The 24,793-nt window shown below is 47.3% G+C and overlaps 1 protein-coding gene across 4 annotated transcripts; it reads right to left on the reverse strand.

Annotated features, from left to right (window-relative positions):
• Nucleotides 1-96: 96 nt before the first annotated feature.
• Nucleotides 97-22,752, reverse strand: LOC124483806 (autism susceptibility gene 2 protein homolog). Of its 4 annotated transcripts, none has more exons than XM_047044342.1 (19): nt 22,408-22,752; nt 21,625-21,964; nt 13,959-14,210; nt 11,641-11,727; nt 11,350-11,376; nt 10,661-10,690; nt 9,128-9,176; nt 7,767-8,085; nt 6,588-6,820; nt 6,230-6,450; nt 5,691-5,732; nt 4,418-4,513; nt 4,061-4,117; nt 3,868-3,897; nt 3,690-3,761; nt 3,423-3,549; nt 3,086-3,157; nt 2,569-2,872; nt 97-2,443 (listed from the first exon to the last, which is right to left on the reverse strand). In XM_047044342.1, exons 2-19 carry the CDS (start codon nt 21,910-21,912, stop codon nt 1,405-1,407), a joined length of 3,345 nt encoding a protein of 1,114 aa, XP_046900298.1. In that variant the 5' UTR covers nt 21,913-21,964; nt 22,408-22,752; the 3' UTR covers nt 97-1,404. The 4 variants fall into 4 exon arrangements, with proteins under 4 accessions (XP_046900298.1, XP_046900300.1, XP_046900297.1 ...); XM_047044341.1 differs by having other exon boundaries at nt 98-2,443; nt 22,466-22,752; XM_047044343.1 differs by having other exon boundaries at nt 99-2,440; nt 22,466-22,752.
• Between the last annotated feature and the right edge of the window lie 2,041 nt (nt 22,753-24,793).

Genomic DNA, 24,793 nt, shown 5'->3' on the forward strand with positions numbered 1-24,793 from the left:
CATTATTTTAAATAAGGGATAGAAAAACGTGCATGGCAGTAACATTAAGGCACAGCATGTACATTCTTTATCTGAATCTTGCCGTTTTTATTAGAGAACGAGCATCATAAACCGTATTTTCTGATTTCATACTTTTCAGAAAAAGACATTGGTAGGCTCAATTTGACCATATAATGCAGTCAGGACCCTCTGAACATGATATTGCAATGGCCTTTTCCCTTCATGGCCAGGGAGTGCAAGCAATGTTGATTGTGTACTCAAGATGCTTATGTAGATCAGCCACAACCCAAAGCCCTAATCCCTTGTGCCGACACACTTGTAGAGGAGAGTGTAAAAAAAAAACAGGACTTCAATTAATTCCTGGTCCAGGATTAATGTTAATCATTCCTTACTCTTTGAGATGTTTGGACATATAGTCAATAATTAAAGGGTATACTATTCATAAAAAGCTGAATACTGTTCTAAACACAATACCTTTTGGTTTAAAAAATCAAGCATGCTTTGATAAACTTTTGTTTTACTGTTTGAATAAACCACCTCATTAGGTGCACCAGTTTAACTGCTTGTTATACAAATATCTAATCAGCCGTTTACATGGCAGCAACTCAATGCATCTAGATATGTAGACATAGTCAAGACAATCTGCTAAAGTTCAAACCGAGCATCAGATTGGTCAAGAAAGGTGATTTAAAGGCCAACAGGTCATAAACACAGTAAATGCTGAATTAAATAAGAGGTGCCTTAGTAAGAGTCGATCTAATGAACTCCGTCAAACCATTAGCCATTTTACATTAAAAGTGCTGTAGAATGTAGCAGGCTTAAAAAAAACTCAACTCTGTATTTCTTTTAAATAGACATACTTTAAAAACAAAGGACACGTTATATGTACATGTACAGAGTTGTAATTAACAGTATTTAAGCATGAATAACAGTTAAATTAATTTGAACTAATTTAGGGCGAATATAACATATTGTTTACTAGTTGATAAATAATTTACTTTGGGTGTTAACATACACAAAAATAAAAGGCATTGTTTTCAACAACATCAAAATGTACAAATTCATAAAATCTACTTATTTACACAGAACGGGCATAAAAATCTTATAAACATAAAAACATCATATATTACTATCAAATACCAATATATTTTAACATAAAACATTATAGGAACTCTACTTATTCAACAGGCTTAAAGTAGAACTACTTCAGAGATTTCACTTGCTGTAATTTGCGGTTCTACATTATGCTATTTCTACGTAGCTTTTGGAGTCTTTAACCCAATTATCTCAGCAGGTGATGTGTGTGTGTGTGTGTGTGTATGGATATATGTGTATGTACAGTATGTATTTATGTGCGTGTGCATGAGAGAATCCCAGTCTCATCAGTAATGTCACAACTCCCTTTTACTGCGCCTCCACCTGCTTGGCCGTGCCCAACGGAGCGAGCTCCCCAGAGGCTGGCGTGCTTCCTGTAGGCGTGGTCTTCCTGGGAGTTGCCGGTCCCCCCCCCACCGCGGGCGTTGCTGTAGAAACCAGAGGCGGCGGAAGTGGCGGCGGCGGAGCGCTGAGGGTAGCGGTGGGGGGAGTCCTGTTCAGGTGTCCGCTGTGCGGCGCTGAGGGGCTGAGACGAGGGTACACGGCCCCGCCCAAGGAGGACATGAAGGTGGGCGTGTGGGCAAGGTGACCCTCCATGGGAGAGCCTTGGAGCTGGTGCAGCCTGGCCCTCTCCTCCGCCTGCCGGTGCCTGTCCTGGATGTGGTGCTGGGCCTCTCGTTGCCTGTGGCCCCGGGCGGGGTCAAAGGTCAAGTGGGGCTGCTGGCTCTGCAGGTAGAGCCCTCTGTACGGGTCGCGGAGGGGCTCCCACTGGGCCGGGAGGTGCGAGGGCACCCGCTCTCGGACGTCCATGAAGGGCTGAACCCGTGCTCTTTCCAGTGCACTCAGACTACTGATTGAGTGCAAGGGACCCATGGAGAGGGGCAGAGAGTGAGGTAGGTGGCTGCCCTGAAACATGCCTGAATTGGGGTAGGAGTTGCGCCTCGAAGGGTGTGGAACCTGGGAGTGGGGATGAGCCAAGACGGCTGGAACCGAGGGCATCAAGAGGGTCATGTTAGACGTCCCTGCCATTAGCTCCAACTCTTCTCTACGTTCCTGCTTTATATTTACAGAGCCCCTCAGAGGGGGTGTGGCCTCGCAGGGAGACTGGCGCTTGACTGTGGGGGTCGTGGAGGGGTCAACAGGCCCTCGACTCTGCACTTCTGGCCCCGGAGAGGAGCTCTGCTTAATCTGGACCTTCCCCAGCAATTTTGTCACTCTCTCCGCCTGAGGGCCTTGGTCCAGGCTGCTCTTCTTCTTGTCCATGCTGTTTCCACCAATCAGACTGCTGATCTGGTAGCTGGTGAAGGACGATTGGTTGGGCTGAGGTTTTCTTTCCTGTGAGGACCTACTGGGTGGAATAGAGAGATTCTGGCTGAGATTCAAATTGAGATATAGTGTTTAAAAAAAGATTAGACAAAGATAACAAGCTCCTGAATGCCTTCTTCGGTGAAATCCCTTCAGAACGTCACTGACCTGTCTCCGACGGACTCCTCTCTGGTAGCGGTAAAATCCCTTTTCTTGGCTTCCCGCTGCTCGCTGTTGGTCCCTGCTGGCTTGTGTTCCAAGTCCGCAGGCCTGGACAGCGTTGGTGGAGTGGGGAAGGAGGGTGGTGTGCGATGCAGTCGGTTCCAGCCATCATGAGGGGGGGCGTTAAAACCTGGCAACCCATGGCCTTGCCTTTCTCCGTAGGGGCTGCTCGATGGGGCCCCCAGCCCTCCAAAGGCATTGCTTGCCACGTTTCCAAAGCCTCCATAGGGACTGGGCCGACTGAAGGGATCTGAGGGGAGGCAGAAGTGTGGTTGTTTTACCTACTGTGCCGTGCAGGAAAATATCAGTATCTTCTCCTAAATGGGTGCAACGGTAAGTACATGGAAGGACTGATGGATCACATCCTGAGATAGTCTTCAGCCAAAAAATTGACATTATTCCGATGGACCATGAACTTCCTGATTACTTGACCTCAGCACATTTGAGTTTCTTTAGCACTTACCGGGCAGATGACTTGTAGACAGGTAGTGAGGGTGGTGGTACGGGCTGCTGAACGGGGACATGGGAAAGAGACCTGAGGAAGAGAGGACGCGTCAGTCAGCAGAGCAGCGTGGGACTGATGTCCTGTAGTTGCGCTAAAACACGAACTTTCACCCCTGCACTTCAGCTGGGATTCAGCCCCCGTACGAGTTCTGATTTGTTGAATTGTCGATTTGATCATACATTGTCGAAATGTATGATTTTATCATATTTACACTGTACCATTTGTGATTTATGATCTAGCGCCTTTCCGATTCACAAAATGCTTGCTAGTGGGTGTGTGGAGGAGGGGGACAGACCTGAGGAGGGGAACAGGGGTCGGTTCATCTCCTGGGGATAGGGCAGCCCTGGAGGTGGACCTGCTGCCGCCGGCCGGCTGAACAGGTCCAGCTTCACACTCATCTTCCCAGGATCAAAGCGCATGTGCTGTTGGTCAACGAGGAAGCGAGGAGGCAAGGAAGTGAGGTTTGAAGCGGTCATTCATTGGAATGATAACGGGACAATGGAATAGAGGAAATAGAATCATACTGTAGGTTCTAGAATTCTAGTCAGAGCAGAAGGATTACCCTCATCCGCTGCTGGTGGTGGTGGATCTGCCAGGCCACCTGGCCGTGCATTGCACACCACTTCCCAGGCTTCTGAAAGATCATAAAACTGAATGAAGATACAAACTCATAGCCATGTACTTTATTATTAAATATGCGGCAACAATTGCATGTCAATTATGTATATATGTTCTCTCACCCTGCTCGAGGCTCTGAATGGATCAGATATCTGTGAGAAAGAGTGATAAGAGAGAGATAAGAGAGAGGACATAAACCATTGCACCTTATCTACTGTAATAATAAAACAATAATGCAGGACATTAGGTTCAATATTTTATATAAAAACTGGAATACAGTAGATAAGACTTTCGCCGGGGCTGAAGAACACCTACTCTAGGAAGAGTTTGAGGCATCTCTCCTGGTCTCAGCACTACGTCCAGAGGATTAGCCTACATGGAGACACATGAAGGTCACATGTTTATGATGCTGCTGTCGTGGTGCTTTGTAAACAGTAGAACGTTGTAAACATTAGACCAATGGTTCCAAACACCGGGGAGAGGGGTTTGATCTACCAACTTTGGGGTTGGAGGGGGGATTACTACCAATGATATCTTAATTGGGGGGGGGTGGCACAAAATGATTTTTTTTCTAAAAGAGGTAGGCCCGACTGCAATAACTACTGCTTCAGACAGCGAAGGCAGACGGGGTCACAGACAGACAAGGACAGGGAAGGAATGAGAGGCTAGGACCTTGGGCTGGAAGGCTCCTTGCAGAGAGCTGAAGGGTGCTGTGTGAGGGAGCAGAGCGGGCATGCCTGCCGTCCCCGAGGGGTAAGGAGGGAAGAGCTAGACAAGACCACACCAAGGTTAGCTAGGATGCACCACAGGAAGTCATACTGGAGCACGCTAAACACTTCGGATAGTCGGTCAGAGGTCGGCTGATACTCTAAACCAGGGGTGTCAAACTCATTTCGCATCGTGGGCCACATACGGCCTAGGGAGATGTCAAGTGGGCCGGACCATTAAAATTATACCATACTCTGCTATAAATAACCAAAATATCATGTCTTTCTTCTGTGTTATCTAGTTTAATTGATATAAAGACCATATCGTATAAAGTCCGTCCAACCGCTTTAACAAGTAATGATCTCTTCGGTGGTGTAGTTGGTTAAAGCGTTGTACGACTACATATTGTTAATGCGAATCTGGGATCCCAAGTTCGCGCCCCAGTCCAGTGAATCTCGTACGATATTCTTTAACTTTTACTGTGAGAAAATGACATAATTCTAAAGGCCTACGGATGTATCACAACATTTTAATGTGTGAGCACTAATATCAGATCAAAATGAACACATGTAGCCTTAATTAAATATTGAATAACGTAGGGTAGTCTACCGTCGGAGACAACCACTACACCTCATTCAGCCAGTTTAAACGGCTGCTAGATGACGCTGTTCATTTTCAAAGCGCCGATAGTTCGGCTCTTTGGGCCGGCACAATCCGGAAGAAACCACCAAAGCTTTACAAGGCATCGTTCGCCCATCCCTAGTAGAGACCAAGGTATTAATTGATACCGTCTGCTGTTTTCAGTCTGTCTCAGTGATGCGGCTTGTCTTCTACTCTGATGGAAAGAGTGCGCCCCTTAGCGGATAATCCATGAATTGCAGCGAATTAAAAATATTAATTCCATGTCTTTTATGCATTTTTTCCACTTTCAAATTATCCTGCGGGCCTGATCGAACCTCCTTGGGGGCCGGTTCCGGCCCGCGGGCCGTATGTTTGACACCCCTGCTCTAAACCATGTGCAAGTAAATGTTTACGTTTTAAGTATTTATAGTTTTTAAATTGTATTTATTTCAAATGTAATTCTTCATTTTCCGGCTTCCCCAACAGTGCAGACAAGTAGACTAGACAATACGAGATATAAAATGAAACAATTTAACCTATAGTTTAACCTAGAATATGTGAACAAGCTTTATGCTAAATAGGGGCAGCTTAACAAGGAAACAACATGTGCACTTACATTTGAATACGGGCTTTCCAGTTTGACGGGATACTTTTCCAACTGTCGGACAACAACCACAAAGAGTGCACTTCTAAGTACTTGGCTAGAACCCTGCCAAAGCTTGCATAGTCTCGCATGAGCAATTACCCACCATCAAAAGAACCTTAACGACCTAGGCCTTTGTCCTGCACCAGATTTGTTTAGTCTGACAGCAGCTTTGAGCGTGTCAAAACTCCATTTACACAACCTATGCTCAGCTGTCTGTGGAAGTGTCGTGTCATAGCTGTTACAGCGTCTCGCTCTCTCCTTAGAAAAGCTTTTACAAGTCCCCTGGTGGGTGGAAATAAGCTTTCATAGACCCCCAGACGTGTCTGTGAGGGAGGAGACATTACATCTGATATGTTGAAATACGTCCCTGAAAAAAAAACGTGCTGAAGCACGGCGACATAACATAATTTCTCCTACAGCCCTCATGTAAAACCTCAACTCTAGGTTTCCAAACCAAACCCCTGGAAAACCCGAACGCGAGTTGGGAAAGTGATCCAAAGGCTACTTACATTGAGAGTGGCGGTACGACCCATGGTTGGGGCGGAGGGCGTGCCCAGAATGCCAGGAGGGGGTCCGCAGGGGGGGTAGGGCGTGAAGGTGTGCTGGTGCTGGTGCTGGTGAGTGTGCTGGTGGTACTGGGCCTTCACAGGCCCCGGTATGGCACCGCCTCCTCGCTCGGCACTCTGCGCCAGGAAGCGGTTGTTCAGCTCCTGGCGCAGGAGGTCATGCTCTGCGGGAGAGGGGGGGAGGGGAGAGGCGAGGGGGGTCAAAGATCAAGCAAACAATAAATGCCTCAAATCAGCACTCCCAAAACATGTCACCCCACCCCACCCTGACCACCCTCCCCCAGCCATGCACACTTCCTACCAGAGTAGCCACTGCCGGTTGGGTTTCCACCGATGCCATTAGTTGGGAGGGACAAAAGACTGGGAAACATGGCCGCCGTCGTCCGCCGATGGCCCGGGCCGGACAGGAAGTAGTGCGGGGCGGGAAGCTCAGTGATGGTTAGGGGCAGGGCGGGAGAGGGGGAGGAGTGGCGTCCGAGGTGAGGGGACCGAGGGTGCGGCCTCTTGCGGGAGCTTTCCAAACTGCTGCCGTGACTGCAGAGACAGGAAAGAGATGGAACACAGTCCACCATGACACCTGTCACACTGCACACAGTCAACCATGACACCTGTCACACTGCACACAGTCCACCGTGACACCTGTCACACCACACACAGTCCACCGTGACACCTGTCACAGTACACACAGTCCACCGTGACACCTGTCACACTGCACACAGTCAACCATGACACCTGTCACACCACACACAGTCCACCGTGACACCTGTCACACTGCACACAGTCTACCGTGACACCTGTCACACTGCACACAGTCCACCATGACACCTGTCACACTGCACACAGTCCACCGTGACACCTGTCACACTGCACACAGTCCACCGTGACACCTGTCACACTGCACACAGTCCACGTGACACCTGTCACACCGCACACAGTCCACCGTGACACCTGTCACACTGCACACAGTCTACCGTGACACCTGTCACACTGCACACAGTCCACCATGACACCTGTCACACTGCACACAGTCCACCGTGACACCTGTCTCACCACACACAGTCCACGTGACACCTGTCACACCACACATAGTCCACCATGACACCTGTCACACTGCACACAGTCCACCGTGACACCTGTCTCACCACACACAGTCCACGTGACACCTGTCACACCACACACAGTCCACCGTGACACCTGTCACACCGCACACAGTCCACCATGACACCTGTCACACTGCACACAGTCCACCGTGACACCTGTCACACCACACACAGTCCACCATGATACCTGTCACACCGCACACAGTCCACCATGACACCTGTCACACTACACACAGTCCACCATCAAATCCAGTCAAAATTCATTCGTATAGCCCTTTTCTACAAACAATGTCAGAGTGGCCTTCACGTATCCCTACAACTATGCATCTATGACACCTGTCACCCTGCAGGTGGCACCAGTGGGACCGTGCGCAAGTTACCTGCCGTGGAGGCCAGAGAACAGGGCCTGCGGATGGGAGAAGGGGACCTGAGGTTCTCTCTTGATCTGGGCGAGGCCTGGCAGGGTCTGGAGGGGGGTGGGGACATTGGGGGAGGACCGCTCCTTCTTCACGCACACAGGCAGCAGGGGGGGGGTGCGAGGGGCCGCGGGGACGCCGGGAGGCCGAGGGCTGGGGCTGGGCGCGGGGCGGGCGAAGGGAGTGTCGTTGATCTGCTCCTGGCTGCGCTGCAGGCCCGACACCCTGGAGGAGGTGGTGGTGCTGGACACCTCTGGTGTCTGCTGGAGGTCAGCTGGAGACTCTGAGACAGACGAGGCGGGGGTGGGGGGGGTGACAGAGAGAGAGGACGAGAGAGACAAGGAGATGGAGAGAAGGACGAATGGGGGTGAGAGAGAGAGAGAGGAGGAGAAAGAAAGATGAATGGGGGTGAGAGAGAGAGGAGAGAGAGAAGAAGATGGAGATAAGGACGAATGGGGGTGAGAGAGAGAGACAGAGGGGGGAGAGAGTGAGACAGAAAGAAAGAGGTGGGGGGGAGAGAAGGAGAGAGTGAGACAGAAAAGACAGAGAGTAATTAACCAATCTCTACCACCATTGAAAATAAATTGTCTATTTTTGAAGAAAACAAAACCAGTTGAAAACGTTGGTTGTCTTAGTGGTATGGGCAAGGGGTTGTTGGCAAGGGAGAGAGTCGTGTATTCAGCATATTGCCATAATGCTCAAACTGCCTGAATGCCAGTCAGCTTCCAGCTGAATCAATAGAAGACTCCCTAAAACAAATGCCTCTCTCATAAGCCCATCACAAGCAGCTTGAGGACAGGAAGAGTTAACAGAAACCTTCTAATCGCTTTCACAAGGCACATTAAACTCCTGGCTCAGCTTGAAAAGATTCTCACCGCCATTGGGATTAGCGTGTGTGTGTGTGCGTGTCTGTGGGGTGTGTGTGTGAGCGAGTGCATACGCTCATCAGGGATGGTTATGCAGGTCAAATGAAGAGAAATGTGACCACATAGTCCAAACAGGCTTTGGGTTGAAGATGTGGTGCTTTTGAAGACAGTGGGAATGATCCACTGCCCTTACTAGGCAACGCCTCAGCTATGTGTGAACACCACAGCATGTCACTCTGCCTAGCTCACTCACATTTGGTGGTAACATTTCAGCTTCATTTACAATACATCATACAGCAAACAATAACAGGTCTCTATACTTGCATCTTTGTCCAGACAAAATTCAATAGCAGCATATCTTAAGCATCTACGGTTGCACATTATTATTATCGTTAGGAGAAGGTACTTTTATGTCATGATGAAGCAAGTAATACCCCCAAATAAAAATAGAATTCTTACCAAACGTTATCCGTAACGTGAACAGCTTGTCTGCATCAACTCCTGAGACCTGGAGAAAAAAAGAAAAAAGGAAATAATTATTACTATAAAGTTACTGTCATTTATTTTACCCTACTCTGATACAATAGTGCACTTGCGATCCAAATACTACTTACAGTTTAAGGATTTTCCTCATAACGTGGAATCAGTTGTACCAACCCCAATGTAAGGTTGAGCGACGCTGATTTCACACACTTTAAAGTGGCTTCAATCCCTCAACAGCTGTGACATAAGATGCGCTAAAACACTCTCCACTCCCTCCCCGGTCTATGTGCCCCTCACTGGGCGTGCTCCAATACACCACAGAGGCCAACGATATCCAATAAGATCATGATCAAACTAAGCTACCCTGTGACATCGGACTAAAGCAGTTTCTGAACGACCCGATTCAAACTGTCAAAACCGTTCAAAGCCACGTGTGTAAAGGTAGGCCTTCTCTGTGCATACCTGGCAGAGGCTTCTAGACCCTGTTAGGCATACGTTGTCATGGAGATGCAGAGTTTCCAATCGGACTCAAATGACTGATTGTATCTAGGCTCCAGTACATTCACCGTTCCGGTCAAACAGCACTTTATAAAGCCTAAAGCCTGTACTTGTTCTCTCCAGGTAAACTGGTTCTGTGTTGAAGGTTTTTTTATCTACAGGGCTGTATCGTTGCACAAATACAGGAAACAACACAGACCATATCCCACGACAAACAGCCTCAAGACAGTGTAATTACTATTATTATTATTATTATCAAACCAAATGTTGATATTATTATTATCAGTATCAACCTTGTGTTCCAGTCAAGCAGCTGACTCCTGTATGACCCAGACACTGTGTCTGTCAGTGGACCACCACAGAGACACGAGCCCTCAGTGTTTACCCTGTCCTGACCTGGCAATAAGAGAGGCTGACTCCCATCTTAGCCTGCCATCTGGGGCCCTCCACCCCCCTCAACACAACCAAGCCAGGCCAGGGGGGGATTCCAGAAAGCAGGTTAACCGGGTCAGTTAACCCAGTGGTTCTCAATCCTGGTCCTCGGGACCCCCTGCCCTGCATGTTTTAGACGTTTCCCTCCTCAAACACACCTGATTCAAATTAATGGGTCGTTATCAGGCCCATTTATTTGAATCAGGTGTGTTGGAGCAGGGAAATATCTAAAACATGCAGGGCAGGGGGTCCCGAGGACCAGGATTGAGAACCACTGAGTTAACCAACCTGCTGATTCACAATGTTGCAGCAACATACTGGCAATGTTGCTACAATGCTGGGAAGTTAACTTACCCGGGTATGTCACATGACCTGCTTTTCACATGCCCCCCCCCCCTCTGACTAGGGCATGGGGTGATATGCAGTAAGGGATAAATGGTCATAAGATTGAGGTGTTCTTCCTGCGACGCATCGTGAAATGCGCTGAAACGTTTGTTCCTAAACGATATCCTCTGAGGACGGGACGGGTTCGTGAGCAGTCTCGCGCAAGGACTGAATGTCAGGTGGAAATCCGCTTACCTTGTCGTCAAGGTCACTTTCGCTGTCACACTGTGGGAGCAAACAAGAGCAAAACCAACATTAGATGAGTCCTCTCAAACCTCCAAATCATGTTCACACGTCAGGGAAGATTTAATCTGGTCACCATTCCCCAACATCTTATGTACAAGGGGGAAGTAGACAGGGATAGGGGGAGATGGAGAGAGGGAAAGAAAGAGAGTGAAAGAGAGAGGGAGGGATACAGCAAGAAATAATGAGAGATGGAGTTAGAGAGAAAGAGAAAGACAAAGAGAGAGAGACAGAGAGAGAGAGGACTAACTTGCATTCATTCTGTCACCTCATTTATGGTGACAGCTGTTCCTTTAACTGCTGTGGGAACATTAATCAAATCCAACGACGCAGGCCAGAGAGCTGTGAGCTGTACATCATCCAGGCAGTTCACACTGAACCTAGTCCCCCCCTCCACCCCCCCAAACCACACCACCACCCTCACCGAGTACTAATGGATCCAGCTCTGCTCACTGTCAACATGTCTAGATAACGCACACCCCACAATCCTAAATTCCAGTGTCTGACATCTGTTATATTTCCGAGCTTAAATGTCATCCAGTGAAATAACTAGCTTGTAAAAGGGTTCAATCCAACCCGCAGTCTGACCCCCGTCAGATTAGGGAGGGGTCCGGACAGCAGACAGGGCTGAGGTAACTCACCGAATATCCCCGCCCCGAGAATGAGGTCTGTGGAAAGAAAACAGGAGTCGGATTCACTTGAGGAGACCGACTCTTGTCTTTTCTATGAAGTTAAATCAGCTTTCCCAAATCGGGTTAAGACATGTGTTGTGGGAATGGGTGTAGCAAAAGTTAAGAGCATTTGACTGCGGATCAAGAGGTTGCCGGTTCAAATCCCCCTCTATACGTTGCTTGATGAAAGCTCAATGAATCCATGGTTATTTGTTGTTGTTAGGATGTGTGTGGGATGCAGGGGAGGTGTAGCAGTCCTACCTCGCTGTGGGGGTCCTTGGAGCTACTTCTCTGGGGTGTACCGACCAACCTGGTGACCTCAGCTCTGCTCCTGCTCCTCTTAGCTCCCTGGTAAACGGCACAAGGTCACATGGAGGACTGATTATACGGAAACGAGCATGGCTCAGGTGGTAGAAGATTTGACCGAGGCTTTGGGTAAAAGCGGATACATTAATATGCAACATTTATCACAGCAAGAATCGTATCTTCACACAATTGGTGTTTTCTTCAAACTGGTGTACCGTGTTTCAACCACGAGGAACGCTTTTTCTGTTTAACTGTGCTTTCACCAGCAGAGGGCGACCATGAGACATTTTAGCAGAACACAGAAGAGTATCAGAAAGGACATCTGTTTCAAAGACACAGTTAACCTGATTGAAACCAAGCTGAGATCCTGTCCAGACTCCGGAAGCCTCCGACAGACAGCACAAGGACCCAGTTCTCTACCGGAGAATGGATGTTTGTTCAGTTATGTCCACATAAATACATGGCTAATTCGATTGTGTGCCAAATCCCAAAGGTAGACACCCACTCACGCACGTACAGTACACGCACAGTTTGACTGACAGAATCAAAAAATCTATGCAGTAAATGTATTTTATTTCTCAGATATTGACCCCCAAAGCCACAGCAAATTGTTTCAGGACAAACAGAAAAAAGAAACAGTACATTGATTGATCGCTCAGCAGCCTATGGTGATGAACCACGAACCGTCTGATAATGTCGTATCGATCCGGCTGTCTCTGATGATACAAATCACCTCAGAATGACCAGGAGGATTTCACTGGAAAATGGGGACGTTGTCATGAGTGCTAGTCCAAGACAGGAAACACTGTCAGTTTCTCTCGGCATCTGTGTGCATGTATGTGTGTGTCTGTGTGTCAAACGATTGCATGCTCGAATACACGTGTGTATGTCGAGTTTGCAAAGCAAACCTTGGTTCTTGACGACAGCAAACATGAGTGTCTTCATCTGAAAGGGTTTTTTGACGTCATGGACTGTTAAAGCACAGGAAGAATGTGCCTCTGTAGGCTAAATGCATCGTCAATAGGCGAGCGAGGGGGAGGCCTGGAAAACTGTGTTTTGTGTAACACTTCCTGGAAAACCCTGACGACTTTTATGAATCAGCTTTGATCTTGACAGTTGCTCTGAACTCTTCTCACTGACAAACAGAAACAACATTCATAACCTTGATTCCACACAGTCTTTCCCACACTAGTAAATAAACGTCTCTGGCTTTGATCAGACATGCGTCATGAACGGTGGTGTGTTAAATAGCTTAAGAGACATACAGTGTGTCATTTCACAACGTAATTGAATAATACGGGCTCTTTCTCTTTTTAAGATCTTTGTAAGATTAGCGTGTCATGTTTTACGTTTGCTAACCTGGATCAAGCCATTAAAAGAGCTGCCCAAACTAGCACAGGCCACTGTGAAGCAAAGTTCTTGGTGTACAGTATATGCATCCTTTGGGTATTTCCTGGGTAATACTGATCTTGCCAAGCTGTTCCAAACAAAAAGCGGCGATGTAGATATTGAGTGTGAGAACCTCTCTCTTACCAAAAAAAAAAAAAGAAAAAAAAAGCGGTATTTCCTGGGTAGTACTTATCTTGCCAAGCTGTTTCAGACGAAAAAGCATAGGCGTTAGGTAATGAAGTGTGTGTGTGTCTCTCTCTCTCAACAACAACAAAAAGAAAACCCAGACACATCCTGCCTTGAGGAGGAAGCTCCTCACAAAGCTTGTCTTCTCTCATCACAGATCTTTATTGGACCTCATTTCCTGTTTGGCTCCCTCTTTACTTCCTGTACGACAGACAGCCTTGTGTGAAGCGATTACACACAGCTGATGGGAAGCTTTGTAAAAAGTGATAGACTTTATTGAGAAACTAGTTTCTACAATTAACACCTCAGAGAGAGATAGTGTTGAAAAGGCTTCACAGAAATCTGAAACGGAAGATCAAGAGAACTTGGAACCTTTAGTTATAATGACGACTCGTGACCTGGTCTCCATCAGACGCCAAAACACGCGGCACACAGGGTACCCTGGTAGTTCACCGGATGAGTGTGCGTACCATGTAGGCTGAGGCCTTACAGCCAGGGTTCGAATCTGGCCAATGCCCTTTGCTGCAGGTCTTTCTCTTTCTCTCCCTGCTTTTCCTATCACACTTCACTTAAAAACTGTCCAATACAGCATGAGAGGAAAAATACCCTAAAACAAACCACCCACAAAGACACTAGAGACATCCACACATCTCCCCCACATCCTGACCGAGACCAGGCCATGCCCCCCACCACCTCACCTGCTTGTTCTTCTTCGCGCTGACTTTCATCTTCCCTCGCTCCTTCTCTTCCTCCCGCGGCGTTCCCGGGTTGCACGGCGCGTTGCCGTGGAAACCGTTTACGGGGGCCAGGGCCTTCTCAGGCTTCGGCCTCTGCTGCCCCGGCCTCTCCTGCGCCGGCCTCTCCTGCCCCGGCCTCTCCTGCCCCGGCCTCTCCCACCTCTCTTGCCCCTGGTGGGGCCGCAGACTCTTGGTCCTCTTCCTCAGAGCCAGCTACGAGAGAGCAGGAAACGAGAGAAGAAGAAGGGAGGGAGGTGTTAGGAGAGAAGGCAAAACAGGAGGGGAGGCCAAATACCTTGTGTGTGATGATGACGGGGCTTCGACATGAGTCATAAAAAAGGAGTCACAAAGGAAAGAGGTCGTGAAAGGAAAATCAATAAAAGATAAAAAAAACACAGATCTCAGAGACAAAAGAAGTGAAGAGACACCCAGTGCACTCCAGGGCATGACGGGGCATGTGTATTCAGGTCATATCCTTGAGGCAGCCTATGAGACAGAATATGGGTGGACAGCTGCTGCCTATTGTCAGGCTGTGGGGTCTGGACTCGGAGCCCCGCGTTCAGCCAGCCTGCTTGGACAACAGCCAAAGCCTGTGGGGGGAGGGGCAGTAGGGGGGGACTGTAAGGGGGGGCTGGGGGGAGGGGCAGTAGGGGGGACGACTGTGAGGGGGGGCTGGGGTGAGCGGGGTGGGTGTCTTAGGGTTCTGTTGCTACACCTGCCATCACAGCACAGCTCACCACCCCCCCCACCCCCCCTCGAAAAAACCCGAACCTCAGCATCAATAATCACAGGTGATCTCAACAGATGCCTCAGCGATTACGGAGCTGCCTAGAAAATGAGTGTTAACGGCACAAACACGGCCGCTCCCCGAGGGGGGCCCCCCCGGAGGCTGTTGGGCTAGCTATCCTGCTGTTGGATGGAAGCACAGCTAATCCCAGTCAGCTAGCACGTGTGGTGAACTTCCCCTGCTGAGCTCCGCCGTCCTCCTCCACAGCCTTCCACCCTCGCTGAGGAGAACCGCCGCCGCCGCGGTGTTACCTTGAGCTAATCTCCACAGCCATTGCCATAGTGATATTAATATTCATGGCGCCCCTGAAAGCCCGGGCAGAGTGTGTTGAATAATGTCTCGTTCTGTTTCTCCACCTCTCCCCGTGTCGTTACCGGAGCACACTGATCAAAATAATCACCGTTTGCTTCGCTGGGGGAAGGTGCCCTAGGCTCGTGACAGGGCCTGCTGGGAGACCAGTACGGAGGGCGTAGAAACATGCCTCCTGATTAAAACAGCCCCGTATTACAGATTGGGGGAAATATAACCATAGCGAATACACACGCCCTTTTTCCTGTCAGCGAGGTGAGACCCGGGGGGATTCTGGTTCTGTCTGGGTTGTGAAGGAGCCTAGCTTTGTGTACAAGACAGTGGATCTAATAACCCCTGCTAAATCCCCAGGTTACTGGTGTGACCCCGCGGCCGTACACAGGTATAGGAGTACCCTGTCCACCAAGCCCAACTGTCAAAACAGCCCAAAATGTCAAACATTGGTGGAGCAATCTGCAGTGTTAACAGTCAGGGGATTGTCCCCGTCGTCCTCCTTAAAGACATGACGAGGCGTCAGGGACCTCCAGCGAACAAGCCTCCAAGCTATCAGCTCTCACCAGTCTGCCCCACACACTCTTCAAAAACCCATTGACAAAGGACAGGAGATCCAAGGGGGCTGGAGGAGGGCGGGGGGTTATGCTATTCAAATCCTATTTGCGTCGCTCGGGGAGGGGGGAGTAGTGCAAAGGGCATGCAATCGGCTAATGGCCGCCCCGTAAGTGCTGCTCCGGCCTGCCATAACCGCCATGAATCATTAACCAAGCGGCGCCGCCGTGACAGCTCTCTCGGACGGACGTAACGCGAGACGTGTTACAAGCGCGGGTCGGGACACGGGAGATTCCCCCCCCCCTCACTTAACGTGACTTATCGCCACGGCAATCACAGGCGATCCTGGAACGGACCCATGAAAACGGAACGTAAAAGCACTCTGTATATAGATTTAAAGACATCCATGGATCAGTGTGTTAAGCGTTAATTCATACTACCCCTGGTTTCTGGGCACCAATCCCGCTGATGCTATAAAACATGGCGGTGTTGGGTCCATTAGCTACAGTTCACGCAGCAATCTGTAATCTACATGCTGTAAATCCACAGATAAGACACATACTGCTTAGCTGGGGAATCAGCTTAGTTAGCATCTCAGCCTCCAGCTGTATATTAGACACTCACTCACACACACACACACACACACACACCACTTCCAGTCGTCATCTGATCTGACAGACTGGGATACTGAATACCAGGTGTGAACTTTGTGGATCTGGCGACCGGATGGCCTTAACTCTGTCAAAATCTGAACATCTGAATAATGTAGCAGACGACCACGGGAGAGCTTCTGAAATGTTCAACAGCCCCCAGACATCCAGACTGACTCGTCCCAGCTCGCCTGTGGAAGCTAACAACAGCTGTAGGTCTAACAGGGGGGTTAGATGGCTGAGCGGTGAGGGAGTCGGGCTAGTAATCAGAAGGTTGCCGGATCGATTCCCCGCCGTGCCAAATGACATTGTGTCCTTGGGGGGAATGTCCCTGTACTTACTGTAAGTCGCTCTGGATAAGTGTGTCTGCTAAATGACAAAATGTAACACTCAAAGGGCTAGGGGTGATTCTGCTGTCATTCGTTCCAGTGAGGAACGTTGGTGTGCCTGACAGGCTTCTGTGTCGGGTCTCATCAAGCCTGCACCTTCAGTGCCAACACTGTGTTGCACAGGAACAGCTCACGTGTTCTCTAGATGCTGCGAGAAGCCGTCTGGAGATTATGATCCTGCTGTGTGTGGAGCAACCTCCCGACAACGCCTGACACACAGCTGAGGGACTTTAGGAGCTTCCTACAATCTACCATTCCCTCTTGTCAAGAGCTGTATCCTTTTGTCACGCTGTCACAGTTGGAACTTGCCGTTAACCCTTTACCGCCACCGTTTTGCAACAAAGAAATATGATAACTTTCCAGGTTGGATGATCCATCTGCAATAACTGCTAGTTAGCGTTAGCTTCCTGCCTTTTCATCCTGTGAAGCGCTAAAACGATCTAATTAGACGTCAGCACAAGGTTCTCCCTCTGAGTTGATTCACTGTGACGTCTTGGCTTTGCACCGGGTGAAGATTTGTCGGACATTTATTTCACTACACCTGTAGAATGAAGCCTGGGCAAGAAAGGAAGGGAAGAGAGAAAGAGAGAATGCAGAGGGGGATGGAAAGAGAAAGATGATGGAGAGGGGAACAGAGAGAGAAAGAGAGGGTGGGGAGTGGAATGGAATGGAAAGAAAAAGTAAAGTAAGAAAGAGAGAGAGAGATAATTTGCCTCACCCTCTAAATTGGAACTCTAAAATTGGAACAGCACCATTCACAGTGGATAGGCCTACTTATCAGGACTAAACGGTATGCCGCAAAACGGGGCCAACTGTCATTATGAAGCCACAGGATTGAGGTCACACACAGTCACTCACACCACATTTTACATCCCTCCACTCCGGAACACAACTGGCTGGATGGGCAGCAGGCTTGGTGGTGACCTGTGTGAAGGAGGCGGAGTGGGCTGACGGGGGAAGGTTTATTTACAGCTACAGCAGACAAGCTTTGGAAACAAAGAAAGGGAAATCACAGAGGGCTTCATGGAGGCAGAGTCTGAACCGGCCTGCTTCCTGCCTCTCTGCTGCTGGGCCGAAGGCCAGGGGGGCTGCAGGACACACACACACACACAAACATGCATGTATGAAAACACACAAGTGTGCATACACATACGCACAAACAAGTGCGTATTGCACACCCACCTTACAGTGCAAGTTTTGCAGTGCGTGGAGCTGAAGTCAGCAGTGGTAAACCTGACCTTAGCAGTGTTACCTGAGACCTATCCTCATCAACAGCCCTGAGAAAATCCACCATCCTCCTCATCACCAGCCCTGAGAGAATCCACCATCCTCCTCATCACCAGCCCTGAGAATCCACCTTCCTCCTCATCACCAGCCCTGAGAGAATCCACCTTCCTCCTCATCACCAGCCCTGAGAGAATCCACCTTCCTCCTCATCACCAGCCCTGAGAATCCACCTTCCTCCTCATCACCAGCCCTGAGAATCCACCATCCTCCTCATCACCAGCCCTGAGAATCCACCATCCTCCTCATCACCAGCCCTGAGAATCCACCATCCTCCTCATCACCAGCCCTGAGAATCCACCTTCCTCCTCATCACCAGCCCTGAGAGAATCCACCTTCCTCCTCATCACCAGCCCTGAGAATCCACCTTCCTCCTCATCACCAGCCCTGAGAATCCACTTTCCTCCTCATCAACAGCCCTGAGAATCCACCATCCTCCTCATCACCAGCCCTGAGAGAATCCACCATCCTCCTCATCACCAGCCCTGAGAATCCACCTTCCTCCTCATCACCAGCCCTGAGAATCCACCTTCCTCCTCATCACCAGGGCGAGAGTGGACACTAACACAGACTACACAGTCATCTGAACACAGAGATAAATCAATGCGTGCCTGGAGCTGGATTCAGGCCCACTCGACCGATACTGTATGTAGGCCCGTACATGGAAGCTCGTCTGGAAATAGAGTTGATGGCGTTGGTGGTAAAACACCACCCTGACACGGGGTGGAACACAGCAGTGAACACCGGCACGCTACCAAGGTGAGTCTACGCGGCTGCATGAAATCACATCTCTCAGTGTGTGTGTGTTTGTGTGTGTGTGTTTGTGTGTGTGTGTTTGTGTGTGTGTGTGTGTGTGTGTACACGCTATGCCTGCCTTGGACGGGGGAGGGGGAGTGAGCTGGTACATCAAACGCTGTCCGTTTATTTATGAAAAGGTGAGGCGTTGGAACGTCAGTTCGGAGGCAGGATATCTAACACGAGTAACCGTCTGACAGTTCGCTCTACAAATGACTAATCCCAGGTTTAGTATTAATGAAATTCTATCCGGTGAAATCCGGAGCTCAGTCATCATAAAAAGGGGACCGGAGCTTTCCCAAGCGTTTCACCGGGTGAGGGCAGATGCTACAGACATCGTAGTTGAGATACTGTTATTATTGTTGCACCGTGCCTTGGTAGCTGCGACTTGGTCCCTTTGGGCTGCAGCTGGTAAAACACAGAGAGTTCCTTGACTCTTAACTGCCGTTTTGAAAGAGAAGAAAATTGAACAAGACAGAAAAGGGTGTGTGTGATTAAATGAGAGTCACTGTTCCTCCGTAGCGTTTCTTTGATTCTCTAGCTGCCTACTCTATATTTGCTCTCTTTCTCCTTTCTCTCTTCACTCCTCTCCCCCCTCCAGAGACACAAGGAACATGGCTTTTGGCACCGAACACTGTGCAAAGAGACAAAGAGTCTCATTCAAGCTCTTATCACATCCACACACAGACCCAAGCAGGGCTCATGCGAGATCCCTGACCAAGGACTTACATGGACACGCATAAAGAAATGTTGTCAATGCCTTCTTATGTTGTTATGAAAACAACTTATCAGCAGACCATATCCTATCTGTTTTGGCCCGTTTTTTTTCCAGATCATTGTCTCTTTGATTCTCACTGACAAAAACAAGGGTCAAAGGAAGTTTAGGCATTTCAAATTCCGTTTGACAGGCTGTGTTCTTGAAAACTACCACTATTGAAGTTTGAAACGTTTAAAATTCAACTTGATAGGCTGTATTTCTGCTTTTTATCAGAACATCTGTGGGAAAGACTGAAGATAATGATCCGAGGGCTGCTACTGGTTCGAAACAACTTTGTTTTCGGCGCACTTGATAAATGATAGGCTTTGCACGTCTCACAGTAGAGCTTACTCTGAAACTTTTAAAAGTTGTTGACCTTTTATTTCCACTTAGTGATTCTATGCATACATTTGACACATCTTACATATTGAACTAGACTGAGCTGAGAGTGGAATAAAGCGATTTTCCTATTTAAACTTAATTCATCCTCTGCTGTTATCTGTGAATGGTACTTTTATAAACTATGTTTTACTCTCTTCACATTGGTGTTGATAGATTTATTGCTGTTAATGAAGTATAGATGAAGATCTTTGTACATTTGAGACCTTGGGGCGCCATCTCACAGGGATGAGTTGGTTGAGATAAGGATAAACCTCAAGGGGCTCTGAAGTGACAGCTGGAAACTAAATAACGACATTAGAGTATATAGGGTCTCAGTTAACATGGGATTACTGGGTGAGGAAGGTTTGGATTTGGAAGCTTTTCCCATTACAGACTCATTTACGAGGGTACTGAAGGAGTTCATTGTGGTAGCTGCTAGGCCAAGCAGGTAAAACATGTTCATTATAGCGCTAACAAGGTTTCCCTTGTAGGGATAGTTTGTCTTTCAAACCTTTTTGGGGGGCGGGGGGGGGTTCCCAAACTGACCGCAACAGCTTGAAAACATGTCCAGGGTCAACAGGGTTAAAGATGCACACAACACCACTGGAACACTATTAGAACCATCCCCTTTCTGATTCCTCATCTTCTTCTGTACTGTTTATATGCACTATTTGTATGTTGTTTTGGATCAAATAAATACAATATTAAAAAGCAACAACAGTACAAAAAAAAAGCCATTCCTGTCTTCGTGTTTGCCAAACCTGACAGGACGGCCGCAGGACCCAAGCCAACACATCATCACGTAATCAGATTGTTACTTCTGGGCTTCAAGGCTACTGGGGAAACATACTGAGCATCTTGTTACGATAACCACTAATGTCTTTCAGGTTTTACAATACCCATTGGTGTCAGATTAAATCTGCTTCCAAACAACAAATCTCGTACCTACTGTACATTCGTCTTGCTATCCGCTTCATTTCTGACAAATAAACGCAATAAATTTATTTTCCCACTTTCATATGCAGTTCACCAGTTTGTCTAGAAAGCTAGTTTTCTGAAACACCATCTAAATGACTTTATTGATTATCTGGATAAAGACTCCAGTCAGTCAGACTATGAATCACCTCTTTCTCATTACAGCAGAACATCATTCACTGTCACTAACCATTCATGTCTCTTTGTACTGCTCACCATCTGGCAAGAGGAACTGAGAAACAACCGCCCCTGGTATTCCAAATACACTATTAATAGTTTGTATAAGTTCCTATTCAATTCACTTTAAGGAAACTCAAGAATCACAGAAAATGGTGCGTCTTTATGAATCTATTTAGAACTTGTGACTTTCTTCAGAACATTCCCTGGTGTCTGTTTCTCACAGATAAGGTTGAGGGCTCTAACTCCAGTGTGGGGGTTACCATGTCATTCCACTTGAGGGACTGACAGAGAGTGCAAACACAGGTTCTTTGAAAACGGGACAGTATATCTCAACTGGATCACATTCTGAAACATGGCTCCATCTATCTGAAAAATCTGTTAATCTCTGCTTTGTTCAATTTCTTACAGTAAACACGAGCTCAAGATAACCTGATCAAGTTCCTAGATTGGTTAATGCCTCTATCGCACAGTTCGAGTCAACATCTAACCATGGCACAACCTATCCATGTAGCTTAACTATACACATAAGATACCTCAATTCTTTAAACCACAAACAGAAGACAAGATGACTCACCTCTAGATTGTCAAGACTCAAAAAACTGGAGATGGCAAACCCATCAATAATATCCTCCTCGTGACACCCCGAACCTCGTCTCTTCTTCCTAAGAGGACGTGTGGGGCGGTCATGATGTAAATTAGTATGTTTTCCGTCATTCCGTAGGGCCTTATTTCCGAAAGGACTTTGTCCACGGTCAGATCCAGACGAGGGACTCCGGTTTTGGACGTTATCAATAGCGTCTTTTCTCCGCACGCGGTCTCTTTGAGATCTTGACCTCCGACTGCGTTTTATTTTCCCATCCATGTTTTCCGTCTCTCAAGGGACGTAGATCTGATATTTTGAACAATCTTGCAACCTAAGCCAATGTGATAGAGGATAACATAAGAACGAAGGTTGTTTACATCAAACACTTTAAAAACATTTAAGATAAATTACAATGCATGAACTGTAACATTTCTGATGAATATGAATGACAATACATCAGAAGACAATGTTACTTTGCTACAGTTCATTATTTGTTAATTCTCTTCTTCGCAACTTTGTTGCGATGTTGTCCACCGCAGTAGAACGACTGTCAGACAAAAGATAGATCATGTCGGGCAACGTGTTCGTCATCGCACTACAGCCTTCACGATCAGACGTATACAGTAAAAACCGGCTGTACGTGCATTTATGGATGTTACGGATCGCCTACACATTTTACAGAAACAGCATTTACATGTGTAGCAACTCCTCACGCTTTAACGTCGTCACATAGCGTAGCCTATAGGACAATAAGAAAAAACTAAGCATGCCTACTTGTGGCAGCGAACGCTGAATTATTTTACTAATAAATCCACGATGAATACGATCTTACTTTGTGGTTAGCCTTATACGCGAAACCATCCATCAAATTCAGCAAACCCCATCCAGAGAACGAATAGTCTTTTTACTGAGTCGGTGTTTAGTCCAATCTCGAATACTTCACTCCATAACGCGCGACTCGACATCGTGTGTCACGCTTTGATCTAATTAAAACCGTTTTTCTAAACGTGTTTCACGTTACATTTAAAGCCCACTTCCCACTTTGTCCTACATTGCAAAATGTATTGCATTTTCGTTGGTACAGTAAATCCCAATTGCTTGCACAACTGACGTATTTCCGCCAAGCATGCGCGGAAGTGGCTCAAATGATCATCGACTTGACAGCAGCAGGGGGCTGGGTGGACCTTAGTGACCCTGCATGCAAACACAAATGCCGCCACTGACTACATATATAAATAAACCTATTTTATTAAGTAGCCTATATTATGCCTACTTAGTGCATTGAACCATATACTGTAACATATCCCTTTAAATCTTGTGTATTCTGCATTTAGCAACAATCCTGCATGGACATAAACTCACCCCAGGGGACCTTGTGTGGATAAGATGGAAAATATTGGATAAATAAACATTTCCATTAACTTTGTTAACAGCGTTGTCCACATATTTCACATTTAATTTGTACACACTGCGTTTTAAAAGTAATTTTGGATTCTTGAGCGTCTGAGTCAACTCCAATTAAGTGTTCAGTTTAGGCGTGTCATCCCGAGGCTGTCGAGAAACGACGGCCTGTAACTATGTCGAGCACCTGTTGACCGGTAAAGGCGCTGCCAGACTTCAGGCTCGAGCTTGCAATGATGTGCCTCGTGAGGGACTGCAGACAGCTGCGCGGTGTCCAGACTGGCATTGTTCTTTCATCACATTCACGCTGAAGAGAGAACAAATTAATTTAGTAGGCTGTTCAGTTTGTTCCAAGGATGTATGAGACGTCTAGGCTAATGTGTCATGATAGGCATGCCCTTCCTCATCATGGTTCCCTCTCAATTTTCCCCTGAAGGCAGGGAGGAGAAAATAAACACACCGGACGAGAAGCAGCACGGCACATAGCGAGCGAGGAACTGAACAATTAAAGCTTCGTGTTATGGTTGCACGTGTCATTGGAATACATAATAGGCCTACGGTTAACGTCACAAGATAGGCTATGATTTATAATTAGTGAAAAGGCTCATTAGTCATGCAGAAGCTCAGTAGAAGTTGAATCATGTGTCTCAGTTGCATGCTTTTACGATGTTAATGATCATGGTGCCTCTAATATTTTTATCTAATATTTATTTCAAACTATTTCATTGTTTAAGGCCTAAATAGTAAATAATTTTTGGTGAGCGACATGGATCAAATAGACAGCGACCAAATGAGCACAAGCACAGGCTTACATTAGTGTGTAACACTGCTCTCTGTTGGTGAACTACGCAACTGGCATATTTTCTGGAGAAGCAACATTGTAGGCTACGATATCCTACACACAACTAAACATTTATAACAATTATTTATTAATTATTGATGTGCATTGAATAGGCAGCAACATTCCACATTTTGTTATATTTTCCTTTCCATATGCAATGTTAAACGGAAATGGAAATCGTATTAAACGTGGGTGTATGACAACCAACCTAATGAAACGGTTATCAGGCTATATAAAACTGCCATATCTATAATCTGATCGCGGTAATATTAGGTGTTCATTTTAAGCGTCTAAAACAGTTCAAAGTTATTCCAGTAGAGGACAGCAAACCCATGTTGCTGTTTGTTTGCAACTTTATTTATTTATCAAGATTTCCCCCCAAGCGCCTCTATTGCAACCTGTTGTAAAGGTGGTTGGGCATTTTCACAGCCTATTCAATTGAGTCAACATGAGACCTATCGTGGTTTTTTCCCCTTCCAATTCAGGCCAAATAAATACAAATTTCGTGGCAAAACACAATACAGAAGCCCCAAAAAAGTGGAGCCGTAAATATTTCCGATTTCAGCAAATATGCTACATTTCGAATTAGTCAAATTCACATCCTAAAAATGTTAGGCGAAGGAATTTGACCAGAATATATTTGACCAGAAAATATTTGACCAGAAAATATTTGACCAGAAAATGTGTGACCAGAATGTATTTGATTGCAACATCCGGGATACCAAGGTATTGCTTGCATCAGACCGGACCTCTCTCTTCAGACCCCAGGCTGTGATGGTATGACTGATCTGCATGTATGCATGTATGACTGCCTGCAGCTACACCTGGATGAGAGAGGCCTGAGGAGAGAGGTCTGCAGTTGGACCCTTCTCGGAGAAGTGAGATAGTTCGATTGCATTCAGGCTTGATTGCCTTACC

The sequence above is a fragment of the Hypomesus transpacificus genome, chromosome 22, assembly GCF_021917145.1.
Source record: "Hypomesus transpacificus isolate Combined female chromosome 22, fHypTra1, whole genome shotgun sequence".
NCBI classification, from domain to species: domain Eukaryota; kingdom Metazoa; phylum Chordata; class Actinopteri; order Osmeriformes; family Osmeridae; genus Hypomesus; species Hypomesus transpacificus.